This window comes from Protopterus annectens, chromosome 1.part0 (genome assembly GCF_019279795.1).
Source record: "Protopterus annectens isolate FY-2018-M chromosome 1.part0, PAN1.0, whole genome shotgun sequence".
Classification (NCBI taxonomy): domain Eukaryota; kingdom Metazoa; phylum Chordata; order Ceratodontiformes; family Protopteridae; genus Protopterus; species Protopterus annectens.
Genome location: NC_056725.1, coordinates 948,687,203 through 948,709,607, shown reverse-complemented (window position 1 = coordinate 948,709,607; position 22,405 = coordinate 948,687,203). Strand labels below are relative to the sequence as shown.

The following is a 22,405-nucleotide window of genomic DNA, read 5'->3' as shown; positions in this document are numbered from 1 at the left end:
AGGGCTTGCAGACCTTTTGCTGAGGGAACAAGCCCTTAGCACTTTGCCTGAGGACATGAGAATCTTGTTAGCTGATAGATAATGCAATACTGTAGATAAGTTGGGGAAGAAGTGAGATCTATACCTAGCAAGCAGGGCAGTACTGCACAGGAAAGGGACACCCAGTGCTGCCCATTGGTCTAATGGAACCCAAAGTGGGCAGCCCAGACTGCCCCAACAGAGTCTACCAGTAGCAGGGAAAGCCACCAAACCAGGTACACATCCAGGACCAAGGATTACATGTTTTAAATGCAACCAGTGGGTCCATGTACCATATAGAGGTCCACGGAGGCAAGGTGGGGAACAAATGGTGGGAAAGCAAGTAAGTGGGAATGACTAAATGCCAACAGTAAGTTGTCTTGAGGCAACAGGGGTACCAAACTACCACAAGAGGTTATACCCTAACTTAGTGAATGAGAAAGAAGCCATGGCTAAGAAAGACACAGTCTCTGACCTAACCATTGTGAAGCCTGCAATGGTTACAGAGGAACACTACATGCTTGGGCAGTCTATTCCAGTCAGAGCTTTAGGAGGGAGCCCATTCCAAATACCCTTGGCTAGGTTTCACTTTGACTGGGAGGGTGGAAATGGAAGCAAGCAAGTAGGTGTGTTTGAGGATATCTCTGCAGATGTCCTGATAGGGAATGCTTTTGATAACGCAGTACCATGTGTGCATGCAGTTACACGCAGTCAGGGTTGGAGACAAGCATGCAGGTCTGGTAGCCTGGGGGAGACCCAGACAGACTGCAAATATGCAGCCAGGACTGGTGAGGTGGTTGCTTCAGGGAGGGACCTACCCTGTAGCAGTGAGACTGAAGGTGGGCCACAGCTGCTTGTGGATACTGATGTTCCCTTGGACAGAGTGACTGCAAAGGCAAAGGTGAGTAGTAGTACCGAGGCTGACAGTGAGGCACCACTCTCAGAGGATGCCAGACTTACTGTGGAAGGGGAGCTGGGAAGGGTTACAAAGAGATTGTTGAGACAGGCTTTACAACTTCCAGTTCTGAGCAAACATCTGAGAGATATGTATTTTTCACATAGGAATGTCAAATTTTGTTAAGTTTCTGTTAGCCAGGGAACTGAAGGCAGGTGACAGGCTAACTCAGCAGTAATTTGTGTTATTAATTTAAGAACTTTCTCAGAGACAGATTGTGCATTTTGTATCTTGTCTTGGACCTAGAAGCATCCATTCAGCAAGTCTGCCTGTGTGTATCACTGTAAGTAAGATTTAGGCATTGTATTTCTTTTAGATGGAGATAGGAATATAGTAAAGATTAGTTTAGATGATTTCTGTATTGAATAGAGACTGTCCTACAATGCTGTTTTAAAATATTTCCTGTGATTCTGAACTCTGTAGTTACTGTGTTGATTGAGTATTGTGTTGTTCTTTTATTATTTATTATGAAATATATTTAAACCTTTTAATTGTGGCTGGTTTGTTTAGAGATATTTAAGCTCTTACAGTACTTGCATATGTATTTGATGACACTGTATAAGCCACTTTTAAATAGCCTTAGTCTTGGTCACACTTACCATTTAGATTAATAGCAACATTACGCAGTAAGATTGGGCTCCATTTGGTAAAGGCCTTGAAAGGAGTTGATAAGTAGTGGCTGGTGGCAGCTGGTACTACTTTATAGTCTGGGCAGAAGGGGGCATAGCTAATAAACCTATACCAGCCTTTCCCAGGTGTGTGTTTGTGTACAAATCAAATCTTAATTTGTGTGTGTGTGTGCGTGTGTGTGTGTGTGTGTGTGTGTGTGTGTGTGTGTGTGTGTGTGTGTGTGTGTGTGTCTGTGTGTGTGTGTGTGTGTGTGTGTGTGTGTGTGTGTGTGTGTGAGCCACTTGGTCAGGGACACGAAGCACTGGTTGAACTGAGAGGGTGCAGGAGGTTTTGGCTTGGTCACTTGGCTGAGATCTCAATCCTATAGCTGTGCCAATGGGGAGTCTTATTGGAGATCTGGAGAAAGAGGGAGAAACCAGCCCCAGCCTAACTGTGTTCTCTGTGTGCTCTTAAAGGAAATTAATTGTGTGTACCTGTCATCCTCCCAATGTGTACGTCCCTCACTGGTGCTAGTGGTGAGGATTGTGGCTCCTTGATTGCCGGGCCAGTGTAGGGGCATCACAATTAATATTTCAAATACTCCACATCTGCACCTGTTTTTACATAATTCCCAGAAAAACTTTTCTTTGTGATTTTTTTTATTCCTGAATACAGTTGCCATAAGAATCAATAAAAATTCCTTGACTAAAAGTAAACTCATTTAAACCTGTGTGCAAACTCTTTATCATCTGGCAATGTTCTAAAAAAAGTTCAGGCTTTCTATGCCCTTCACTGATCATCAAGTCCTTCATCATATGCATTAATGACTGCTTTGTTATCCCTACTGCCTGCACTATTAGCATACCAGATCACCACATGAAGAGGTATCACTAGTCCTTCTGAAAGAGATTTGTATTTTAAAGATGCACCTTATTCGCCAATGCTGAGAGGCAAAGGTCAAGTTTTGGAGGCAATTATCAGTCAGAAGCACAATTTTTGCTCCTTTTCAGGGCTTGCCATCACCCCAGAATAGCCGTTGTACTTAATAGCCGTTGTACTCAACCACATATGTGACTGCCTGCTATGTCTTTATGCTGTACGAGTATGTGGTCCCTCACATAGTCAGTTAAGACTAACAGAAGTGTGTGGATCATATTTGTTCTGTTCCTCATAAAATCTGTGGTTTCTATATGTTTGTTGTTCCTGACAGTGGTGCACTGGTAGCATTGTTGCCTTAACGCTACATGTTCTCTGGTTTGATTCTTGGCTGGGGTGCTTTCTGTGTGGAGTCTGCATGTCTTCCCATCTTAGTGTTTCGCTCTGCTGAAAATTGGCTTTTGCTCCAAGTCAGACTTTCCTGGTTAACAAATGTTAAATAAAAATAACAAGCATTTGGATTTCAGACTTCATATTCTTCAGAAAGTACATGACCTTTTATTCTAGCAATTTTCTAAGTTTATAACATGTATATTTGAAATTTGTCCTTATTTTTGGGACTGTATTCCTCCATTATTGGCTTCGTCCAGGTTTTTTGTGCTAAGGTTGAGAGCTATGGTGAGAAATGAATTCACTGAATATGTTTGGAGGCTGTATTCCTTCATTACTGGCTTTGTCCATGTATTGTTTGCTAAGAGGTTGAGAGGTATGGTGAGAACTGAATTTACTGAATATGTTTGGGGGCTGTATTCCCTCATTATTGGCTTTGTTCAGGTGTTTTGTGCTAAGAGGTTGACAGCTATGGTGAGAACTGAATTCACTAAATGGTAGTCATTTAAGTTTCAGTCTTCCTCTTTTTCACAAAACAGCTGATTTGGCATAGTGGTATGTTACTCTGACTGTTTTGCACAGGGTTCCCTTGGGTTCAAGACTTGGTGGTGAAATGTATGGTGGTAACACAGCATTTTATTGTAGCAGCTTTCCAACATTATACAAGCAATGTTTAAAATGTGTCCCTGGTTTTTGGGCTTTTGCCCCCCCCCCCAATAAATTCTGGCTTTTTTCCAGATTTCTTCTGCTACAAAGTTCAGAGATACAGCGGAGTGTCGCGTAGATTATACAAGGAGCTGAGAGCTGCAGGGGAACAAAAGTTTAGTACTGCTTAGGGTGAGTCTACTTGCATTGTTAAACGCACAACAGGTAGTGTACTTGCTTTTGATGCAGAAGGCTGTGGGTTCTACTCTCACAGTAGGTAGATACATTGCTGATACTGTACTGTGTTCTAAATGGGGTGGATGCTGCAGTCCTTTTTGGCGAATATACCTAGTAACTATGAACCTGTTATCAGTTTGCCATCCATTCCCTACTGTGATATTACTAGCTTATCATTTTTTTAATGCAACATGGGCAATTTATTCCCCAAGGGCGACAACCACTTTATTTGTAGATGAAACAATGACATATAAAGTTGTTTGCTAGCAGCAACCTCTTCATTAGTTACAGATTTCTTTAATGTGGAATTATTTAGATGTCTCTTACTTCTTCAGAGATTGTGCATATTTACTGATACTGGTGGACTGTAGAAGTTTGACTTTTATGATGGAAATCTTCTGAACTGAGCAGTTTTGTCATTATTGGTGCATGCATTTTTGTTTCATTGTTTACTGGAAAAATGTTCAAAACAATAAATTTAAAATGCCCTCTAACAACTGTACTATATTGTACAAGGAATATAGTTTAATACAATCAGGAAGGTGCATCAAAGAGCATGTGTATGTTTCGTGTTGAAGGGGCCTATGATTTGAAAACAGCACAAAGTTAATCTTTATCTGCCACTGGCAAAATGTATTTTCTTTGAATGTGGGTTTCAATGCTGTTTCAATGAATGTGAATTTCAAGGGCAGAGAAGTTTTAATGCTAAGTCTATTTTCATTATGAGACTGCATTGCTTTGTTTAGTAGATATCTATTAGGGTCTGTGCTGTAAAATGCAAAATAAAACTTTCAAATGAAATCCAAATCATCGCAGAAGTAAAGCAGTATGCACATTATAGTGTTTATGGTAAATGGGGCAAAATAACCATGGAATGGGACATTGGAATGGCTGCAGGGAGGAGGCTCCATTCAACCATGACTTTGTGAGGGGGGAAGGGCAGCAAACTTAGACAGCCCCGGCTGAACTATACCTCTCAACTGTCCAGATTTTTCCAAAATTAATAGATTTTTGTGTCTTATTTTTGCTTTGTTACTTGTAAAATTTGTGGTTTTCTGGCAAATCATTTAGGAATGAAGTCACTAAATAATGACAAACATTGAGATTCAGATGTCATAACCTTCAGAAAAATGCATGCTAAAGCAAGACCTGTTATTCTATCAACTGTCTTAAATTTATACAAGAGTAATTTTTAGTACTGTTTGTATATTCCCCCAATATATTTATTTGGCCTTGTCCAGATTTCCTGCATTAAGAGGTTGAGAGGTATGTGCAAATAAATCGCTTTATAGAATTAGGAATATCCAAACCTCTCAACTGTCCCCAAGTTTGGCTCAAAATGTTGCTCTCCCCCTAATAACCACTCTGCAAAAATGACAATTTTGGAAGAAAACGTGGAGGGTTTACAATTATAAATAACTGTAATGATCAGAGTTATAGATTACTTTTATTTCAGAAATGCATGTAGATGCTCTTATTTTGTCAGCTGCTGAAGTTAACAGTACTAATATTAAAAAGGTGTCCCTTCTTTGACAGGTTCCCAGCTGTACTGTGTAGCAATTTTATATTTTTGCATCACATTTTTGGTCTGTTTTTCATAAAATTGTGGTTTTCTGACAAATTAGTGGCAAGCCATTAAAGACTGAAGTTAGAAAATAAAGGCAGACATTTGAGTTTCAGATTTTATACCCTTCAGAAAATTCATACTAATGCAAGACCTACTACTATTCTATTATCTTTCTAAGTTTATACAAGCAATATTTAAAAATTGTCCTTATTTTTGGGCCTTTGTCCCACTTCCATGTATGGCTTTGTCCAGATTTCTTGCTCTGAGGTTGAGAAGTATGAGTGTCAGAGCCATCACCATCAGCCAGAGACATTTCAAATCGTGACATACTTGTTGCACCCCACTCCCCCATGTAGTGACTCTGGATGTGTCCAAGCAAGGCAAGGAGCAATTATGCAGTTTAAGCGTGCAGAGTATTCCCCCATCCAAGGTAGACACAAATACAACAGTGGCTTTTCATCTGTCCTTGATTTTGCAGAATGTTCTGGTTTTCTGTCATATTTTTATACTGTTGATCTATGCTTCTTATTATTCAGAAAATGCATGCTGTCACAGTGCCCTGTTGCTTTGTCTGAGATTGTAAGATGCAAGTAACCTTTAATAAGCATGCTGTTAAATAATTACCAACACTGAAAGCCTTTTTGTTGTTGCCATGCACAGAATATTTACATAACTAGATAATGTACAAGCCTTAGATATTGAAATGCATATGACAGTATTTGTAATAAAGGACAGGATTACAGTATTTTCAGAAGCTCATTACATTTGTTGGAGATTTGCAGGCTTTACTCGTAAACTAAACAAAATGCCAATCTATCATGTGTGGTCCATAACCTGTGCAGTAATCCTTTAAGCAATTTATCTTGAGCTTGTTTCTTGTTTGCTGTTCATTTTTTACTTTGATCATGTTTTCCCCATGAAACAAGTAGATAGTTGTCAGGCAGCAGGTCTTTTTTGGATAAGAAACATTTTTACAAGTGGGGGTATCACAGAGATTTCTACTTTCAGCATGTTACTTGGTACTTTTATAAAGCTTAATATAAGTTATAATTAGAACTGCAGTGCAAAGAGAAGCTTGCTTTTTTTAATACTTGATTTTGACTAGTATTCCAGTAATGTATTTAAAAAGTAATTTATTTTTTCATGCCTCACAACCTTTTTGTTTCCATCTAGATATTAAGTAAGCTGTCATGTAGCCAATGCATTGAAATATATTTTTCTTTTACACTTCATTTTGTCTTGACTGGACTCTCGTAATGACAGTTTGGTACCCAGGGCAGCGTATTTAATTAAAGTTCCAGTTGTTGTGTTTTTTGAGCATAGCTCCACCCCTTTCTAGTTGGCCACACCCCTTCACATTGGCCCCACCCATTCAGCTGTCTCATGCAGCCCCCCCTTTAATTTGAAGTCACCAGCAGCCACTGCCTCTCATTACCAACAGTTATCTTGAGTCTAATCTGCTATAACAGTAGGCAGCTGTACATTTACAATGGTTTCCAAAAGAGATTTTGAAATACTATAGATGCTCAAATTTGAGTTAATACAGAACATTTTTGCATGCTAGCTAATTTATGTGTATATAAAATTTTCTTTGTAAACTATTCTGCTATAATTTCAAAGTTTACACTACCTCCTTGTGGGTGCTGTCAAATGAAGATTAAGCTGCAGTGATGAAATGCTTCAGTTTAGCATGTTTCTTCTTCCAGTTATTTGACAGCTACACGGAAGTACACAAAGGATATGCTTCTTTCCCCAAGGACTCACCGCAAGCAAACAATTGTGTACATTTGTGAACTTTACCCACACTTCTAACTGTAGTATGTCAACCCCTACATGTAGTCTGTCATATACTAGTCTGAATGTTTTACAGCTTAAAATTGGCTTGCTTCCAGAAGTAACTGTATAAATCTTTTGCAAAGATATTGTGTCTCTTTCTATAAACATATACATTCATGTGATTCAACTGTTTAGTGACCCCTCAAAATGTTTCTTCATATTAGCCAAACAATGAATACAGCTTGCTTCCTAAATCATTACAGATTATCTGGCTCTGTGGAGAGTCAGACACAATAGTAACTATCAACATAATCAGTTCCTTTGACTTCTCTACAGCTTCCCTTTCACAACCTACCCTACTATCCCCTGGTTCTGCTATGTCATGTTACTGACCTCCACTGTTTCTCTTTGGCATCTATCTTCAACTACCTAAATCTGCTCCTTCACAGCTTATCCTTTTTTTTCCTTCATGTCCAGTCAGCACTGCTATAATACCTTCTAACCAAGCAATCTTGAAAACTGGTGCATTAACCTATCCTGAAGGTCCCCTATCTTCTAACTTCCAACAGAAAAACTATCACTTTAGTTGCACAACATCAAACTAAAATGCCCTTAAATTCTGTATGCTTTCTAATGTCTCAATATTTTAGCCAAATAGGCAGTGTTGAGCTACATAATTCATGCTATGCCCATAGTGAGACAGTAAAATTGTTTAATTTCCTGAGATAAAATACATACAACTTTTTAACAATGGAACTCTAACTATAGTGGAACTCCTGGGAATTGCAAAATGCTATGTATACCTAACTTAACATACGTATCTTAAGCCTACATATAGTTGTATAGGTTTACCTTCATAAGTGCTTTATGCACTTGGGCGAATCCACTATGTATGAAAGGAGGTTCCCAAATTGGCAATGCCTTAAACAAAAATTGTCTGAATGTGCAATGAATGAATGCGCATTGGCATTCGCTCATTGCAAATTCGACATTTTGGGTGCAGAATTCGCTATATCGGGGATCGGAAAAACCCTTACCCACTGTAGTGCAATCTTGGAGTTAGTATATTAAAGTAGGGGGGGTGTGGGGGTGCAGCCCCCCTACATGGGGGGTATAGGGGGGCTTGCCCCCCTGCATTATGATGTGTCTTTGACATTGTAGTTCGAAAATCAGCTAATCTGCTGTTCGATTTGCTGATTTTGTAACTACGGAGACTTTCACAGTTTAAAATTTGCACTTTTGGTTCGTACAAAAGCGCGATCGATATTCTCATTTCTGACAATATGAAGGTAAACCAGTTGTATTAGCATGTATCTATCTATACACGTTATAGCTGAATGTACTCTATGTACATCATTGTTAATTAAACTATATGTATTTGAACACCCCAAAAAGGCAGTACTGATGCATACTACTATTGATATTGCTTCAACAAATGCCAATATGTAACACTTTGGTATCTAAGATAGGTTCATAGGTAGGTACAAGGCTATCAGCCCTAGGGCCTATACAAGCCCAGCCAAAATGGTACCCTGGCTTTTGTCATCCAAGAAAATTATTTTCCTGTGTCACTGTCGAGCAGAGCCACAGAAATGATCCCCGGGGTGAATTTCCTATTTCCCATCCAATCATCAATATTTTTCTTGAAGAGTGCTAATGAGAAGTGTTGTTTGATATAGATAGGTAGTTTATTCCAGAGTATGGGAAGTCTCTGGGACAGGAATCTATCCCTCTGGCATGTTCTGTTTATTGTGGTGACAAGGTTTAGGTCCCTAGAGAATATAGCTCGAAGGGATTGGGATTTCTTCTTTAAGTGGAGCATGTCCAACAGCTCTGGGTTTGACATAGGTTTGTATGTTAGGTAGAGATCTTCTCTAAGTAGGCGATATGCGATGGAGTAAAGCTGGAGTTTTTTGAGACGGTCTGCACAGGGCATCTGTTTGAGGCTGGTAATCCCCTTTGTGAGGTATTTCTGTGGCCTTTCCAGTTTTTGTAGATGTCTTGTGAGGTACATACCAAGAGGGGGGTTGTACTCTATAATGGGTCTAATGAGTGATGAGTAGAGAGAAACAATGACCTCTTTTTTTCTGGATGAGAAACCTTTTGTGATGAGGTGTGCCATGTAGAAGGATTTCCTGACTACTGTGGCGATGTGATTATCAAAGGAGAGGCTAATGTCCACCTGTGTCCCAAGGTCTCTTATCACACTTTTGGTGTTAAGTATACTACCGCCTATGTTGTAGTTCATGGGTACAGAGTTTTTATCAAAGGGGATGACTTTGCACTTTTTGGCATTGAGCTTGAGGCCATGGATTTGACACCAGGCATCTGTCTCAGTGAGGCCCTTTTGTAGGATGTCCACATTGTTAGGAGTTTCAATTATGGCTCCTAGTTTGCAGTCATCTGCGAACTTCATTAGCCAAAGGCCTTCTGTGTTAGCCTGTACTTCAGAGAGGTAGATACCAAACAGGAGAGGACCCAGGACTGAACCCTGTGGTACTCCACTTGTCACTGGTCTGAAGTCGGATTTGGAGTCTGCTACTTACACATTGTGGGTTTTGTCAGTGAGCCAGTTGGCAACCCATCTTGTGACATAGGGATTTATACCTAGTTTAGTGAGTTTATCTATAATTCCAGAGTGGGGGTGGTGGTGTCGGAAGCCTTGGAAAGATCTAGATAGGCTGTGTGAACCACCTTACCCTCGTCTACGGCTTTGGCGACTGCTTCAAAGAAGTCTATCAGGTTTAGGAGACATGAACTGCCTTTTTACAAACCCAAACTGGGTGTGGTCCAGAGTTTGGAGATTACCAATGTCTTTGTTTATAAGTTCCATGATGATACATTCCATGGCCTTGCAGACCAGGCTCATCAGGCTAATGAGGCAGTAGTTCCTGTGGTCCATGGTGGCTCCCCCCTTGTGGAGTGGGATAACCGTCGCTGTGCACCATTCAGTGGGCACGAAGCCAGAGGTGAGGCTATGATTGAATATGGTACTTAGGTGGGTTGCCAGTTCATTCTGTAATTCGTATAGAATGCAGCCTGGGATGTTGTCTGGTTCCATGGATGCTGTGTTCTTGGCTTTGGAGAGTGTGGTTTTTACCTGTGCAGCCGTGATTACAGTAACTTTGCATTCTTCTGGTATAGAGATGAGCTCTTTAGAGGGTGAGAGGGGGGTAAAGTTAGCACTGAACCTATCTGCCAGGATGTTGGCAATATCAATTGGGTCTGTATATTTAGTGCCATCGTGCTGTAACTCAGAGCAGATCTGAGTGTTGCTATTTTGATTCTTGACATAGCTATAGAATGCTTTGTGGTTGTCTTTAGAATCAGTGGCGATTTTGTTTTCATAACTAGCTTTCGAGGATTTTATCAGGGATTGCAGCTTCTTACTGAGGCTGACCAGGGAGCTCCTCCACTCATGGGATTTTACTCTCTTTTGCAACAGTTTCTTCCTTCTGTTGTACAGTTTGTTTCTGGCAGGGGACCACCAAATTGGCTTCCTTTTTTTGGAGGATAGCATCTTGGTTCTGTTTGGGATAGCACAATCCATGCACTTGTGTAAGTGCTTATAAAGTGCAACTGTATAGGATTCAGTAGTAATAACTGTATTTTCCATCTGCATGGGTGTCATGAAACTCACCCCTTCTGTCTTAAGAAGCATGAAGTTGGCTTTGGAGAAATTTTTTACCATGGTTTCCTTAATGGGGGGTGGGGGCAGGATGTGGATATCTAGGGTAATTAGCTTATGGTCGGATCGGACCAATGAGGCATTGACTTCAGGTGTGGAACACCGGTCACTCATGTTGATAATGACTAGATCTGGGATATTGTTGCCCCTGGTGTGGGTGTGGATAAGTTGATAGAGGGCATTGGAGTTTATGAATTCCAAAAAGCGCTGAGCGAAGGAGTTGGTACATGAGTAGTTTTCCCAGTTAATGGTGGGGTAGTTGAAATCACCCATTATTAGGGTGTTTGGTTGAACCGTAATATTTTCCAGTACATCAAGAAAAGAGGAGTGGGAATCCTGGGGCATGGTGGGGGATCTGTAGCAAGCTACAATTTGGATTGCAGTTTTGACCAGAGTTAGATGCACTTGGATAACCTCAGCTGCATTATGCTGAGCAGCTAGCCTGGAGGTGTGGATATCCTTAATGAATATGGACACACCTCCGCCTTTGGTGTTCCGGTCCAGGTTACATGGCCAAAAAGCGTGATATGTGTTATAGCCTGGTACTGCAGGGGTGGTCTCTGGAGCCTTGAACCAGGTCTCAGTCACTGCACAGATATCAATGTTCTCCATTTTAAGGAGTGCCTTGAGTGAGTGCATTTTGAGATTTAGACTTCTAGCACTTAGCAGCATCACCCTCACTTTTTGCTTGCCTGTTTCTGTTATGGTGGTGAATTTGTCATTTGAACCTTGCCTAAAATAGGCACTATAGGGTTGGCAAGAACATTAGCCAGTATCCGGAATCCCAGGGGTGACAGGTGCAGGCCATCTCTGGCATCGTGGTCTGTCGACCATGTCATCCCAGGCGGACAGATACTGGATGCCTTTAGAATAACACCAGAAGCTTAGCCAATTGTTGAAGTCAATCATTTTGTCCTTGTACTGCGGTATAATTCTGAGTGATGGCAGAATGCTACTCAGGGCTAGGGTCATACCTGCCTGGGCTACAAGATCAGAGAGCTCTTCCATGTCTCTTTTCATGTAGCCCAGGGAGGTACGTCTCAGGTCGTTCACACCAACATGGCCAATGACAGAGTCATATTTGTACTTGCTGTAGAGTGACCTTAGTGCGTGGGTTATTTGGCAGATTCTGTCACCCAACAGGCAGCTGACAGTAACCTTCTCCTTGTTTAGCATGGTGAGTGGGACATCAGTGTTCCTGACTATAGAGTCACCTATGACTAGTGTGTTGGGTATGCTGTTTTGCCTTATTGGCTGTGGTTGAGTGGCACACTGAGTCTGCGAGCTATGTGTCATTTGGTTTGTGTTGGGGGTGGTGGCTGCTTGCATTTCTGCTTTGGAGGTCTCTGTTGCTTGAGCAGATTATTACTGAGAGCCTCCACAAATGTTTTTGTGTTTCTATGTGTGAATTTTGGTGGTGCAGATTTAGTGAGACTAGATGATGAGTGTGGTGTGGTGCAAGTGTTTACCTTCTCCTCTTGACTGTCAAGTTCAGTCTTGGTTGGAGAGAGCTTTACCTCCAGTTTGGCTAGATTAGTGCATCTCTCACAGGTTGTAGTGTTGGGTGTTTTTTTTTTATACAGAAAAGTAGCTAAAACAGCAGTAAAAACAATTCAAATGCAGTGCAAGCTAGCACACTTGAGTATGTAGCAATGTTAGACCAAACAGTTTAAAAAATGCAATTAAATTAAAAATGACTAAAAACAAGTGCAGAAGGAGTCTATTAGGTAGAATGAGGTAAAGAGATGGGACTGGGGGGAGTGTCCCAGATCAAATCTACAGTGGGGGTGGGCAACTGCAAAAGCCTCCAAATTACAACAAGACAGGAATAGGGAGGATGGGTAGGGGAAAAACAACACCTTCAGCAGAGATCTGAAAAACTATACAGTGAAGCAAAAATCACAGTGCACAACTCTGACGTCAGTAGGGTTGCCACCCCTCCGCTTTTTTTCCGGACTATCCGGAAATCAAGCTGATTCTCTGGTAGTCCGGAAAACACTGTACAAACTCCGGTACCCTGTTTCAAAAAGGAAACAGACTATCGGAGTTTGTAAATCGGCTGATTTACTATATTTTTTTTTTACAGAAAAGCATAGTAAATCAGCCGAAAGCAGGCAGCAGGAATGAAAAAAGAGGGTGTTCCCAGCCGAGTGATGTCATCATGGCATCACAAAATGGGCGGAATGTGGGCAGGAGAGGGGGTGGGGTGGGCAGGGTTACTGGTGCGCGAGGGGTGTGGCTTTACTCCGGTTTTCGCCACGAAGGAAGGTGGCAACCCTAAAATTCAGCCAGTAATGATACAAAATGAGTCAAACAACAATTAACTGTACACAACTCTGAAGTGCCAGAAAAATATACTTAGCTCTGTATACCTCCAGATAGTTTGAAGAGCACTCTGTCAGGACACAGGAAGGCTCCAGCAATGATATGCAAGCTGTTACTAAGAGGGTCTAATTTTATGCAAGTAATCCTTGAGATAGTCAGATAACACACAGGATGTAAAACCAGTTATACCAACTTAAGACATAGAGAAATAGGGGGAGGTAGGGAAAAACAACACCTTCAGCAGAGATCTGAAAAACTATACAGTGAAACAAAAATAACAGTGCACAACTATGAAGTCAGCCAGCAATGATATAAAATTAGTCAAGCAACAATTAACAGTACACAACTCTGAAGTGCCAGAAAAATATACTCATACTACAACATACAATTTGTCAATCCTCAGCTGTTTGACATATCTTCTGTAAGGAGATAATTCTCTCTGGCCTCCCCTGGAAAGGGATAATGCCCAGCCTGACTAGTTTGGTAAACAGAGGCAAATAAAAAAAGACATAACTAAACTAATTAATAGATAAATAGGTGCATTCTGAAAATGCCCACTATCTTTTATACCTTTAATTTAACTATTCAACAGATCTCAAATAAATTAAAAAAGCAAACTGTTCCTATTTTATGTAGGAATAACAGTGTTTACTAATTTATATCGGCTATATTTGGCAGCAGATATTCCAGTTCCATACCTGGCACACTGATGTATCACGGTCACATGTGTCACTATGGCCATGACACTGGCAAGGCACACAACGTCCCAGGCCTGGCTCACTGCTTGAAGAAGGAAGTCGGTACAATCCAGGCACACACTCCTAGAAAAATTAAAACAACAAGTACAGTAGGTAAAAATTACTTCAGACTGTATCATATTAGAAGATTCTAAAATAAGCACTGGGTATGCGAGGACTTGGAAAAGTCACTCTGCTTCTTGAGCTTTCTTTTTGCTTTTTCTTGCTCCACCAATGCATATTCATCTGTTTCAACTGCATATAACAATAATATAACAGCTAAGACATAATACAACTTTATGTGGCTTTGTGGTGTACAAGGAAGAACCTGACAGTGACCCAGATGACCTGGACTGACTTGAGTCCTAGCTGCTGCAGTGTAGGGTATAGAGGAATAATTTATCTATCTATCTATCTATCTATCTATCTATCTATCTATCTATCTATCTATCTATCTATCTAATCTATCTATCTATCTATCTATCTATCTATCTATCTATCTATCTATCTATCTATCTATCTATCTATCTATCTATCTATCTATCTTTGTTGACTGGAAAAGTCAAATTGGGATAAAACACTTTTTCAGTGTAGGCCAAGGAAGGAAAGCTCCACAGAGCTACAGTCTTGTAAAAAATCTTTACAAAGTTTCACAGACTGAGAGAAAATTTGCAGTGCAGGCAACAATTAAAATGTTACAATACTTAAGAGAAACACAGTTACAGCTGTGACAAGAAGTGAGTCAAATAGTTTTCATACATTAAGTAGAATCACAGAATTTGCTACAGAAATAGCTGCATAGTACATAGTTGTAACATTAAGCAAGTCATGTAATTGTTATACATTAGTTACAGAATTCGCTAGAGAATCAGCTACTTGCAGCAGTTGGAGAGACCTCAGAGATTTCTAGCTAAGTAGCTCAAGGGACTCCAGCATGTCCATTACACAGACTGACTAAAGTCCCTGTCACTATATTCAGTATCATATAGACTTCTTAGGGGAGACTTATGTCTGGCTTACAGAGCAATCTCTGACCAAACCTAATGAATTTGCTGCATATCCGTAAATCAAATGGGACCAGAGCTACCCATTCCAGGGACCTAAATATAGCCTGCGACTTGAATAGGACATGCTTGAGGGACAGATTTGTCTCCTAGCAATTGCCACGTCTTTGGAATAAGCTGCCAATTCATGTGAAGCAGAGCACCTCTATGACACTGTTCAAAAGGAGCCTGGACGAGTGGATCTAGCACTTTAAATATTTATTGGGGATAGTGCCAGCAACTGTCCTAGACATGGACAGTCATTAATAAATACAATCCTGGGTATTGACTAGAGCATCTATGATATTACATTTGGATGGAATAGCTAGGCTTGAAATGTCCTCCAGGTCGATAGCCTAGTAACCTCCTATGATCCTATGATTTAAAAGAAGAAAGAGCAGCAAGTCTAATATTTTGTATACGTTGGTTAATGGAGAAGGGCTTTTGCAACGACAAATGTATACATCAGGTGAGGGAGGCAGAGGTTTTGAGATGCAATTTGTAGAAAAAAAAAAGAGTTTGTTAGTTTAGTGTGTGTATAGAATTAGGGATAAAAATGATAATTGAAAGGAATTAATGAAAAATATGACTGTATAATATAGTGCTAGCTTATCTGAGTAATGGAGAGAGAAATATATATAACAGTTGGGGAAAGCCAATGTAAAGAAAGTTATGCAGAGGGAGAAAAGAAAGTTATTAGTGAGGTGAGAGAAATAACTGATGGCAAGAGGAAAATGTGTAGAGTGTCACAAAAACTGAAGAGGGAAAGATAATTTTTCTCTACTGCATAATATATATACAGATTTGTTGGAAAAGTGTTGATGAAGGAATATAATTACATTATCCAGGTGTGGCAAAGGACCACGACTAGGTGTCCTTCAGAATGTTGTTCCTGTCATGTTTTGAAACTACGTTTTTGCCTATTAGGTTTAATTGAAGTGGAACAGAGTTCTATAGCTTGGTGACAACATATGAGGACTATGAGTCAGAGGTGGAATTGTTAGTTTTAGATGCTTCTAGGAGACATTTGTTGTTAGTCCTTAATGTTCTGAAACTAGAGTAAGGTTGAGGAATATTTTTCCAGGATAGGCATTATTCAGGGTCTTGAATTAGACTGTTGGCCATAACAGGTTGAGAGTAGTTCAGGTACTGGGGAGTTCTAGCCACCTTAGGTGTTTAGGTCCATACAATGGTGTGCTTTTAGAGTGTGCAGCAAATTTAGCTATTTTGTTACCATATGCACTAAACTTAGTTTTAGAATGTTACTAAGGTTAATAAGAATAGGGATGCATATAGCAGGGATGTGAGCAGTTAGGTTGTTGCTACTGATTTTCTTAAAGTACAATTAAGACAACATTTGGCTTTGTAGAGTAAGCCTAGTTTCATGTGTGTTTTTTTATGGCCTAAAACAGGTGCTGATCTGATATGAGGGTGTTATTTATTAGGACTCCTAGTAGCTTAGTTTGTGAGATGGTTTCAGTTTTTGTGTTATTAGATGAGAGAATATGGATATTGTGTTTCTGAGCTGTAAACTGTTTAGAGGTAAAGAGCATTAGCTCTGCTGTTTTGAGGCTGAAGAGTTAAGCTGGAGGCACAAAGCGAGAGTTCTATAGATAAGAATGACTCTTGTGTAATGTCCTGAAGGTTATGTACTGTTGGAGCAGAGCAGAGGAGTGTCGCATCAGCAGTGTATTATTGTGTAATGTCCCAAAGGGTATTTAGTGTTGGAGCAGAGCAGAGCAGTGTTACATCAGCAGTGTATTATTGTGTAACATCCCAAAGGGTATTTAGTGTTGGAGCAGAGCAGAGAAGTATCGCATCAGCAGCATATCGAACTAAATAAAGTTGCTTTCTTTGAGGCATCATGGAGTTTATTAAAGGGAAGAGCTATTTAGATCTAGGGAAGTGAGTTCAGTAAGATCTTTTTTATGAGATACTGTATTGAAACCTTTAGAAAGGTTGACGAAAATAATACAGACTAGTTTGCAGTCATTTCCATATTGACTAGTGATACTGGTAAAACTAAGGAGCGCAATTGCTGTGCTATGGTTGGGGCAGTGGCTGTGTTAGGTTGGAGAGAGCAGATTATTGTATATAACGAGTTTGAGGAGTTGGGAGTGTATTTATTTTCCAGTATTTTTGATAGGGTTGATAGCATAGCAGTGGGGCTACAATTAGACTAGTCTGCTGCAGTGCCCCTCTATGGACAGGTATAATGAAAGATTTTTTACAGACAGCTGAGGCATAGTTTTCTGTTATGGAACTGTTAATGAGTATGGATACAGGGAATATTATGGTGTCAGCTGTGGTTTTTCACTATTACGTTGGGAGCAGCCAGGGCTGTGGGCTTGATATTTTTTAAATATTTTTTGTGAATGTGGAGGAATAGGTTGTGTTTTAAACTGAAGTGAGTTGTTGTAGTGTAATTCAGGGATAGTGAGGTGTGTGAAAAGATTGGGTCTAGTAATTGGTAATAATGAATTTATGAAGTGGGAATTAAACTGGGCAGCACTATATTATCATTATGATTGTTGGTTGGGGTGAGAGTGGTGGTTTGACCATTATGGAGCAATTTTTTATTAACAACCAGAATTGTTTGGTATTATTTTGATGGGTGTTCTGAAGGTTTTATAAATATGATTTCTTATCAATGATTATGTGTTGTTTTACAAGGTTTCTGAGGTATCTAAAGGCTTACTAAATAGGTTGGTTTTGCTTGTGGACCATATTTTCCAAGCTTTATATCTCTCTGAGTTAGACATTCCTGGCTTCTTTTAATAGCCATGGTGCTGGATTTGACTTAATTAATTTTGTTTTAAGTTGCATGATTATTTATTACATTTAAGTAAACATGGGTGAAATGAGTAACTGTTTTATGTATGGACAAAACTTTTAGGATGTTCCAGTTGTAGTGTTTAAGGGCTGATTTAAAGTTTTATGTGTTAAATTTGGTTAAGTTCTTACATGCTTATAGGTTACCTATCTGATGACATTATGATGTTGACTCTATGTGTGATTTAGCAGGTGGTTGAAGATACTATCTGGCAAGGTTCCAGAGGAGTTTATTGTGTTAGGCTGGTTTGTGAGAATCCAGTCCAATGTTGATTGTTTATTAATGCTTTTATGAACCCATATGGTTTTCATTTATCAGCTGTGTGAAACCAAACAAATTTAATGAGGGTGAGTCAGAGCTCTTTTGTTTCATGTCTCTGTTTAAGTCACTCATGATGATGGCTTCCTTGGGAATTCTGTCATTTAACCAGTTAAGTATTTTTTTCTGCAGTGGTAATATTTTGGTCTGGGGGGACATAAAAGCCAGTAAGGCACAAAGATTTTCTGTTATTATGTTTCAGATAAGTGATTAGCACTTCAGCATTTTGAAATGTGCAAAGTTAGTAGGCTTATATGATTTCAAAAAAGTTTTTAAATATAACTGCTATTCTGCCTTCACATTTATCTTTTCTTTCTACTCTGATCGTGTTATCATGTATTTCTGGTTTCACCATGTTTTTTGTTGCAGATAGAATGTCTGGGGAACAGAATGCTAAGAATGCATGGCGCTCCTAAAGTTCATTGAAATTAAGCCGTAATAGGTTTCTGCATTTCATAGAAGAGGGAGAGAAAGATGTGGGTGGGCGGAGAGAGTACAGTGGTGAGGTTGGTGTATTTATTTGGCTGTTGCTAGGGCTGGGATTAGGATATATGTCAGCTCTAAGTTGAAAAGTACCAGGATTTAGAGGAAGGTGGGAATACTTTAATTTGTTTTTTTCCCCCCTTCATATGAAGTGTTTATTAGCGGACTGGAGTTCTGCTGTGGCGACCCCTAACTGGGAAAAGCCGAAAGATACAACAACAAAATGAAGTGTTGACTTGTGATTATGTTTGCTTATATATATTTGTATGCATACAGGTTTGATAAATTAAACAGGTAAAGTTCAGGATAAATATATATATATATATATATATATATATATATATATATATATATATATATATATATATGAGTAGTGTGATGTCGTGAAGGATATGTTAGAGCATGTGTCTGTGGATAGGATGTAAAGGGGGGCAGTGAGAATGAGGTAGCTTACTGAATATGACTGTACGATAAGGAGTTGTATTTGGGCTACATGCACATTGAGCATTTTGGTACAGTGAGAGGAAGAGGGCTGCCAGTGGTGAGGGGAGTTGTGTAGTATGTGTGTAATATGGCAAAAACTGCTTAATTCTCTCATTTGTAGGGGAGGTGGGTTATGCTTGGGGGCATGATAAAGATGTGCAGACAATGTGAGTGTTGAGTGTGTCAAGGGCTTTGAGGTGGGCATGTCACTTGGAAGGTGGGGTGCTCTATCCCCATAATGCCACACAGGACTCCCACATGCAGCTAAGCAGCCCTACAGATATTGGTGGTTTTCAGTATAGACCTCAGCATTTGTTTAACCTCATTAGATATGTAGAGAAATAACTACTTAACAGATACTTTTCTATGCTGTAGTATTTAGTATAGCTACAATTAGGTGATAATGTAGAACACATGACTGTGTGTAAGTAGTGGTCAAGAATGCAGACTCTAATATGCAAATACCAGTATAACACATCGGTTAAGATTTTTTTCACCATTTTAAAAATGGGTCTTTCATCAACAAAGATTTTGTGAGTGTAAAGAAGAATGAAATGCTAATGGTTGTCATTAGTCCTTGATGGTAGTCCCGGTTGATTTACCGGAAAAGTCAAAAACATTTACAAGGCACAGGGCATATAATAAGAAGCAAAACTACTGACATTAAGGCTGAATAGAACAACAGATTTTGTATAGATATACATTTTCTCAGAAAGATATCAGACAGCATTAGGGACCCTTAACTACAGAACAACAGGTTTTGCATCAACAAGTACTTTCTGAACAGTAAGAAGCATGAAACTCTAAATGTCCGACATTATAGAAAATCAAACATTTCATGAGGGCTACAGCTGAAGCAGGGTTATGCAGCCAGACAAAAAAATGTTTATGTTACCACTTAAGATGATGGATGATTAGCGTCAGATAAAGGTTTTTAATTATTTTTAAATTGCTTGGTTGCTGGTGCTTTGCTTGATGCTACCTTTTACAAAATACTGTTTGTGATGAGGTTTAGAATGTCAGGGCAGCAGGGCACAGCTGTCAAATTATGCTACTGCCCTAACATTTTAAGTAGAATGCAAATGTACTACCAAGATCTATTGTTCTCTGTTTAGTTATCCAGTACCATCTACTCTCTTGTATCTCTTCAGCTGCATAACTTGGTATGCGTCTTGATGAGGTTCACGTGTCGTTTCACAGATGAACTGTGCAGCTTTGGATGCACGTCTAAGCTTCCTTCATTTCCAAATTGAACACAAAGCACTGCATCATCTGATAGATTTCATGTGCTGTTCCAGCATCTTTCCCATTGCATTTTACCCACAATCCTAATGAAAAGATACCCACGAGGGAGTGGAGAGGATTGCATTGCCATTTTCCTACTCCCCCTGTTATAGGAAGCACAACAGATAATGTGTACACTAACTATAATACAGCAATGCACTATATTAGCATCAAAAAGAAAATTTACTGGTCGAGTTTGCATATTTCCAGGTGTTGGGGAATATGCCCATATCCTGTGTTTGTGCAATCTTGACATTAGTATAAATAATTAGCAGGGGGTGGTGGAGATACTTGCAAAAAAGCCAATGTTTTTGTGTGCTTTTAAAAATCTCTGGCATGTGCCTAAGCTGTTTCTTAGCAGATGTGTACTAAAGAAAATATACACATATATATAAAAAGGGGGTGAGACAGAGAGAGCGGTATGTATGCATATTGTAGCTAGATAGATCTAACTGTATACATACATACACACACACATATATATATATATATATATATATATATATATATATATATACACACACACACACACACACACACACACACACACACACACACACACACATAGCTAGATATAGATAAATACATATATGTACAGTATATATATGTGTGTGTGTGTGTGTGTGTGTGTGTGTGTGTGTGTGTGTGTGTGTGTGTGTGTGTGTGTGGTTCCATTCCTTCAACTGTTTCAGGGCAGTTTTTTGTTCTCCCTTGACTCTTCATTGCACTCTACTTATTTTACGAACAATACTGCACCTGTTCAGGTACAATTGCCAGCTATGACTTCTTCTTCTTCTTTTGGCTCTTCCCATTAGGAGTTACCACAGCAGATCATATGTTTCTATTTATTCTTGTCCTCCGCATCTTGCTCTGTCACACCAACAAACTGCACGTCCTCTCTCTCCACATCCATAAACCTTATCTTGGGCCTTCCTCTTTTCCTCTTGCCTGGCAGCTCCATCTTTAGCATCTTTCTCCCAATATACCCAGTATTCCTCCTCTGCACACATGCAAACCAATGCAATTTCCCCTCTCTGGCTTTGTATCCAAACTGTCCAATATGACCTGACCCTCTAATATTCTCATTTCCAATCCTGTCTATCCTCATCACACCTAATACATATCTTGACATCTTTAACTCTGCCACATACAGCTCTGACCTCCTGTCTTTTCATCAGAGCTGCTGTCTACAACCCCTTATAACATAGCTGGTCTAACTATTGCTGGTACCCGTCTATCACAAATCACTCCTGACACTCTTCTCCACCCACACCATCCTGCCCGCACTCTGTTCTTCACCTCTCTTCCACACTCCCCTTTGCTCTGAACTGTTGATCCCAAGTATTTAAACTCATCCACCTTCACCAATTCTACTCCCTGTATCCTCACCATTCCTTTATTCTCCCTCTCATTCACACACACATATTCTGTCTTAGTCCTGTGGACCTTCATTCCTCTCCTCTCTAGAGCATATCTCCATCTCTCCAGAGTTTCCTCAACATTCTCCCTACTCTAACTACAGATGACAATGTCATCTGCAAACATCACAGTCCATGGAGACTCCTGTATGATCTCGTCTGTCAACCTGTCCATCACCACTGCAAATGAGAAAGGGCTCAGGGCCGATCCTTGATGTAATCCTACCTCCACCTTAAATGCATCTTTCACTTCTACCATAGACCTCACCACTGTCACATATCCTGTACCCCTCTGTCACATATCCTGTACCCTCTCTGTCACATATCCTGTACCACTCTGTCACATATCCTGTACCACTCTAACATACTTCTCTGCCACTACCATGAATGAAGAAAATGGGAGAGAGAGAGAAGGTTGGATGAATAGTGAATCAGGAAATGCAATGGATTAGCAAGGAGGAAGTAAGGCAGCTATGATGAAGATGAAGAATGGAAGGCTGTTAGTCCAGATGACATACCTGTAGAAGTGTGGAGGTGTTTAGGAGAGATGGCAGTGAAGTTTTTAACCAGATTGTTTAATGCAATCTTGGAAAGTAAGAGGATGCCTGAGGAGTAGAGAAGCAGTGTACTGGTATTGATTTTTAAAAATAAGGGTGATGTGCAGAGCTGTTGTAACTTCAAAGGAAAAAATTGATCAGCCACAGCATGAATTTACGTGGA

At 39.8% G+C, this 22,405-nt stretch overlaps 1 protein-coding gene across 13 annotated transcripts in view; it reads right to left on the bottom strand.

Moving 5' to 3' along the window:
* The window catches only part of LAMA2 (laminin subunit alpha 2), a 4,753,606-nt gene that overhangs the window by 1,493,806 nt on the left and 3,237,395 nt on the right, over positions 1–22,405 (bottom strand). For all 13 annotated transcript variants that reach the window (XM_044064325.1, XM_044064371.1, XM_044064344.1 and 10 more), the window contains one exon: positions 13,785–13,907. In XM_044064325.1, coding sequence (XP_043920260.1) covers positions 13,785–13,907 — 123 coding nt within the window. The remainder of the gene's footprint in view (positions 1–13,784; positions 13,908–22,405) is intronic.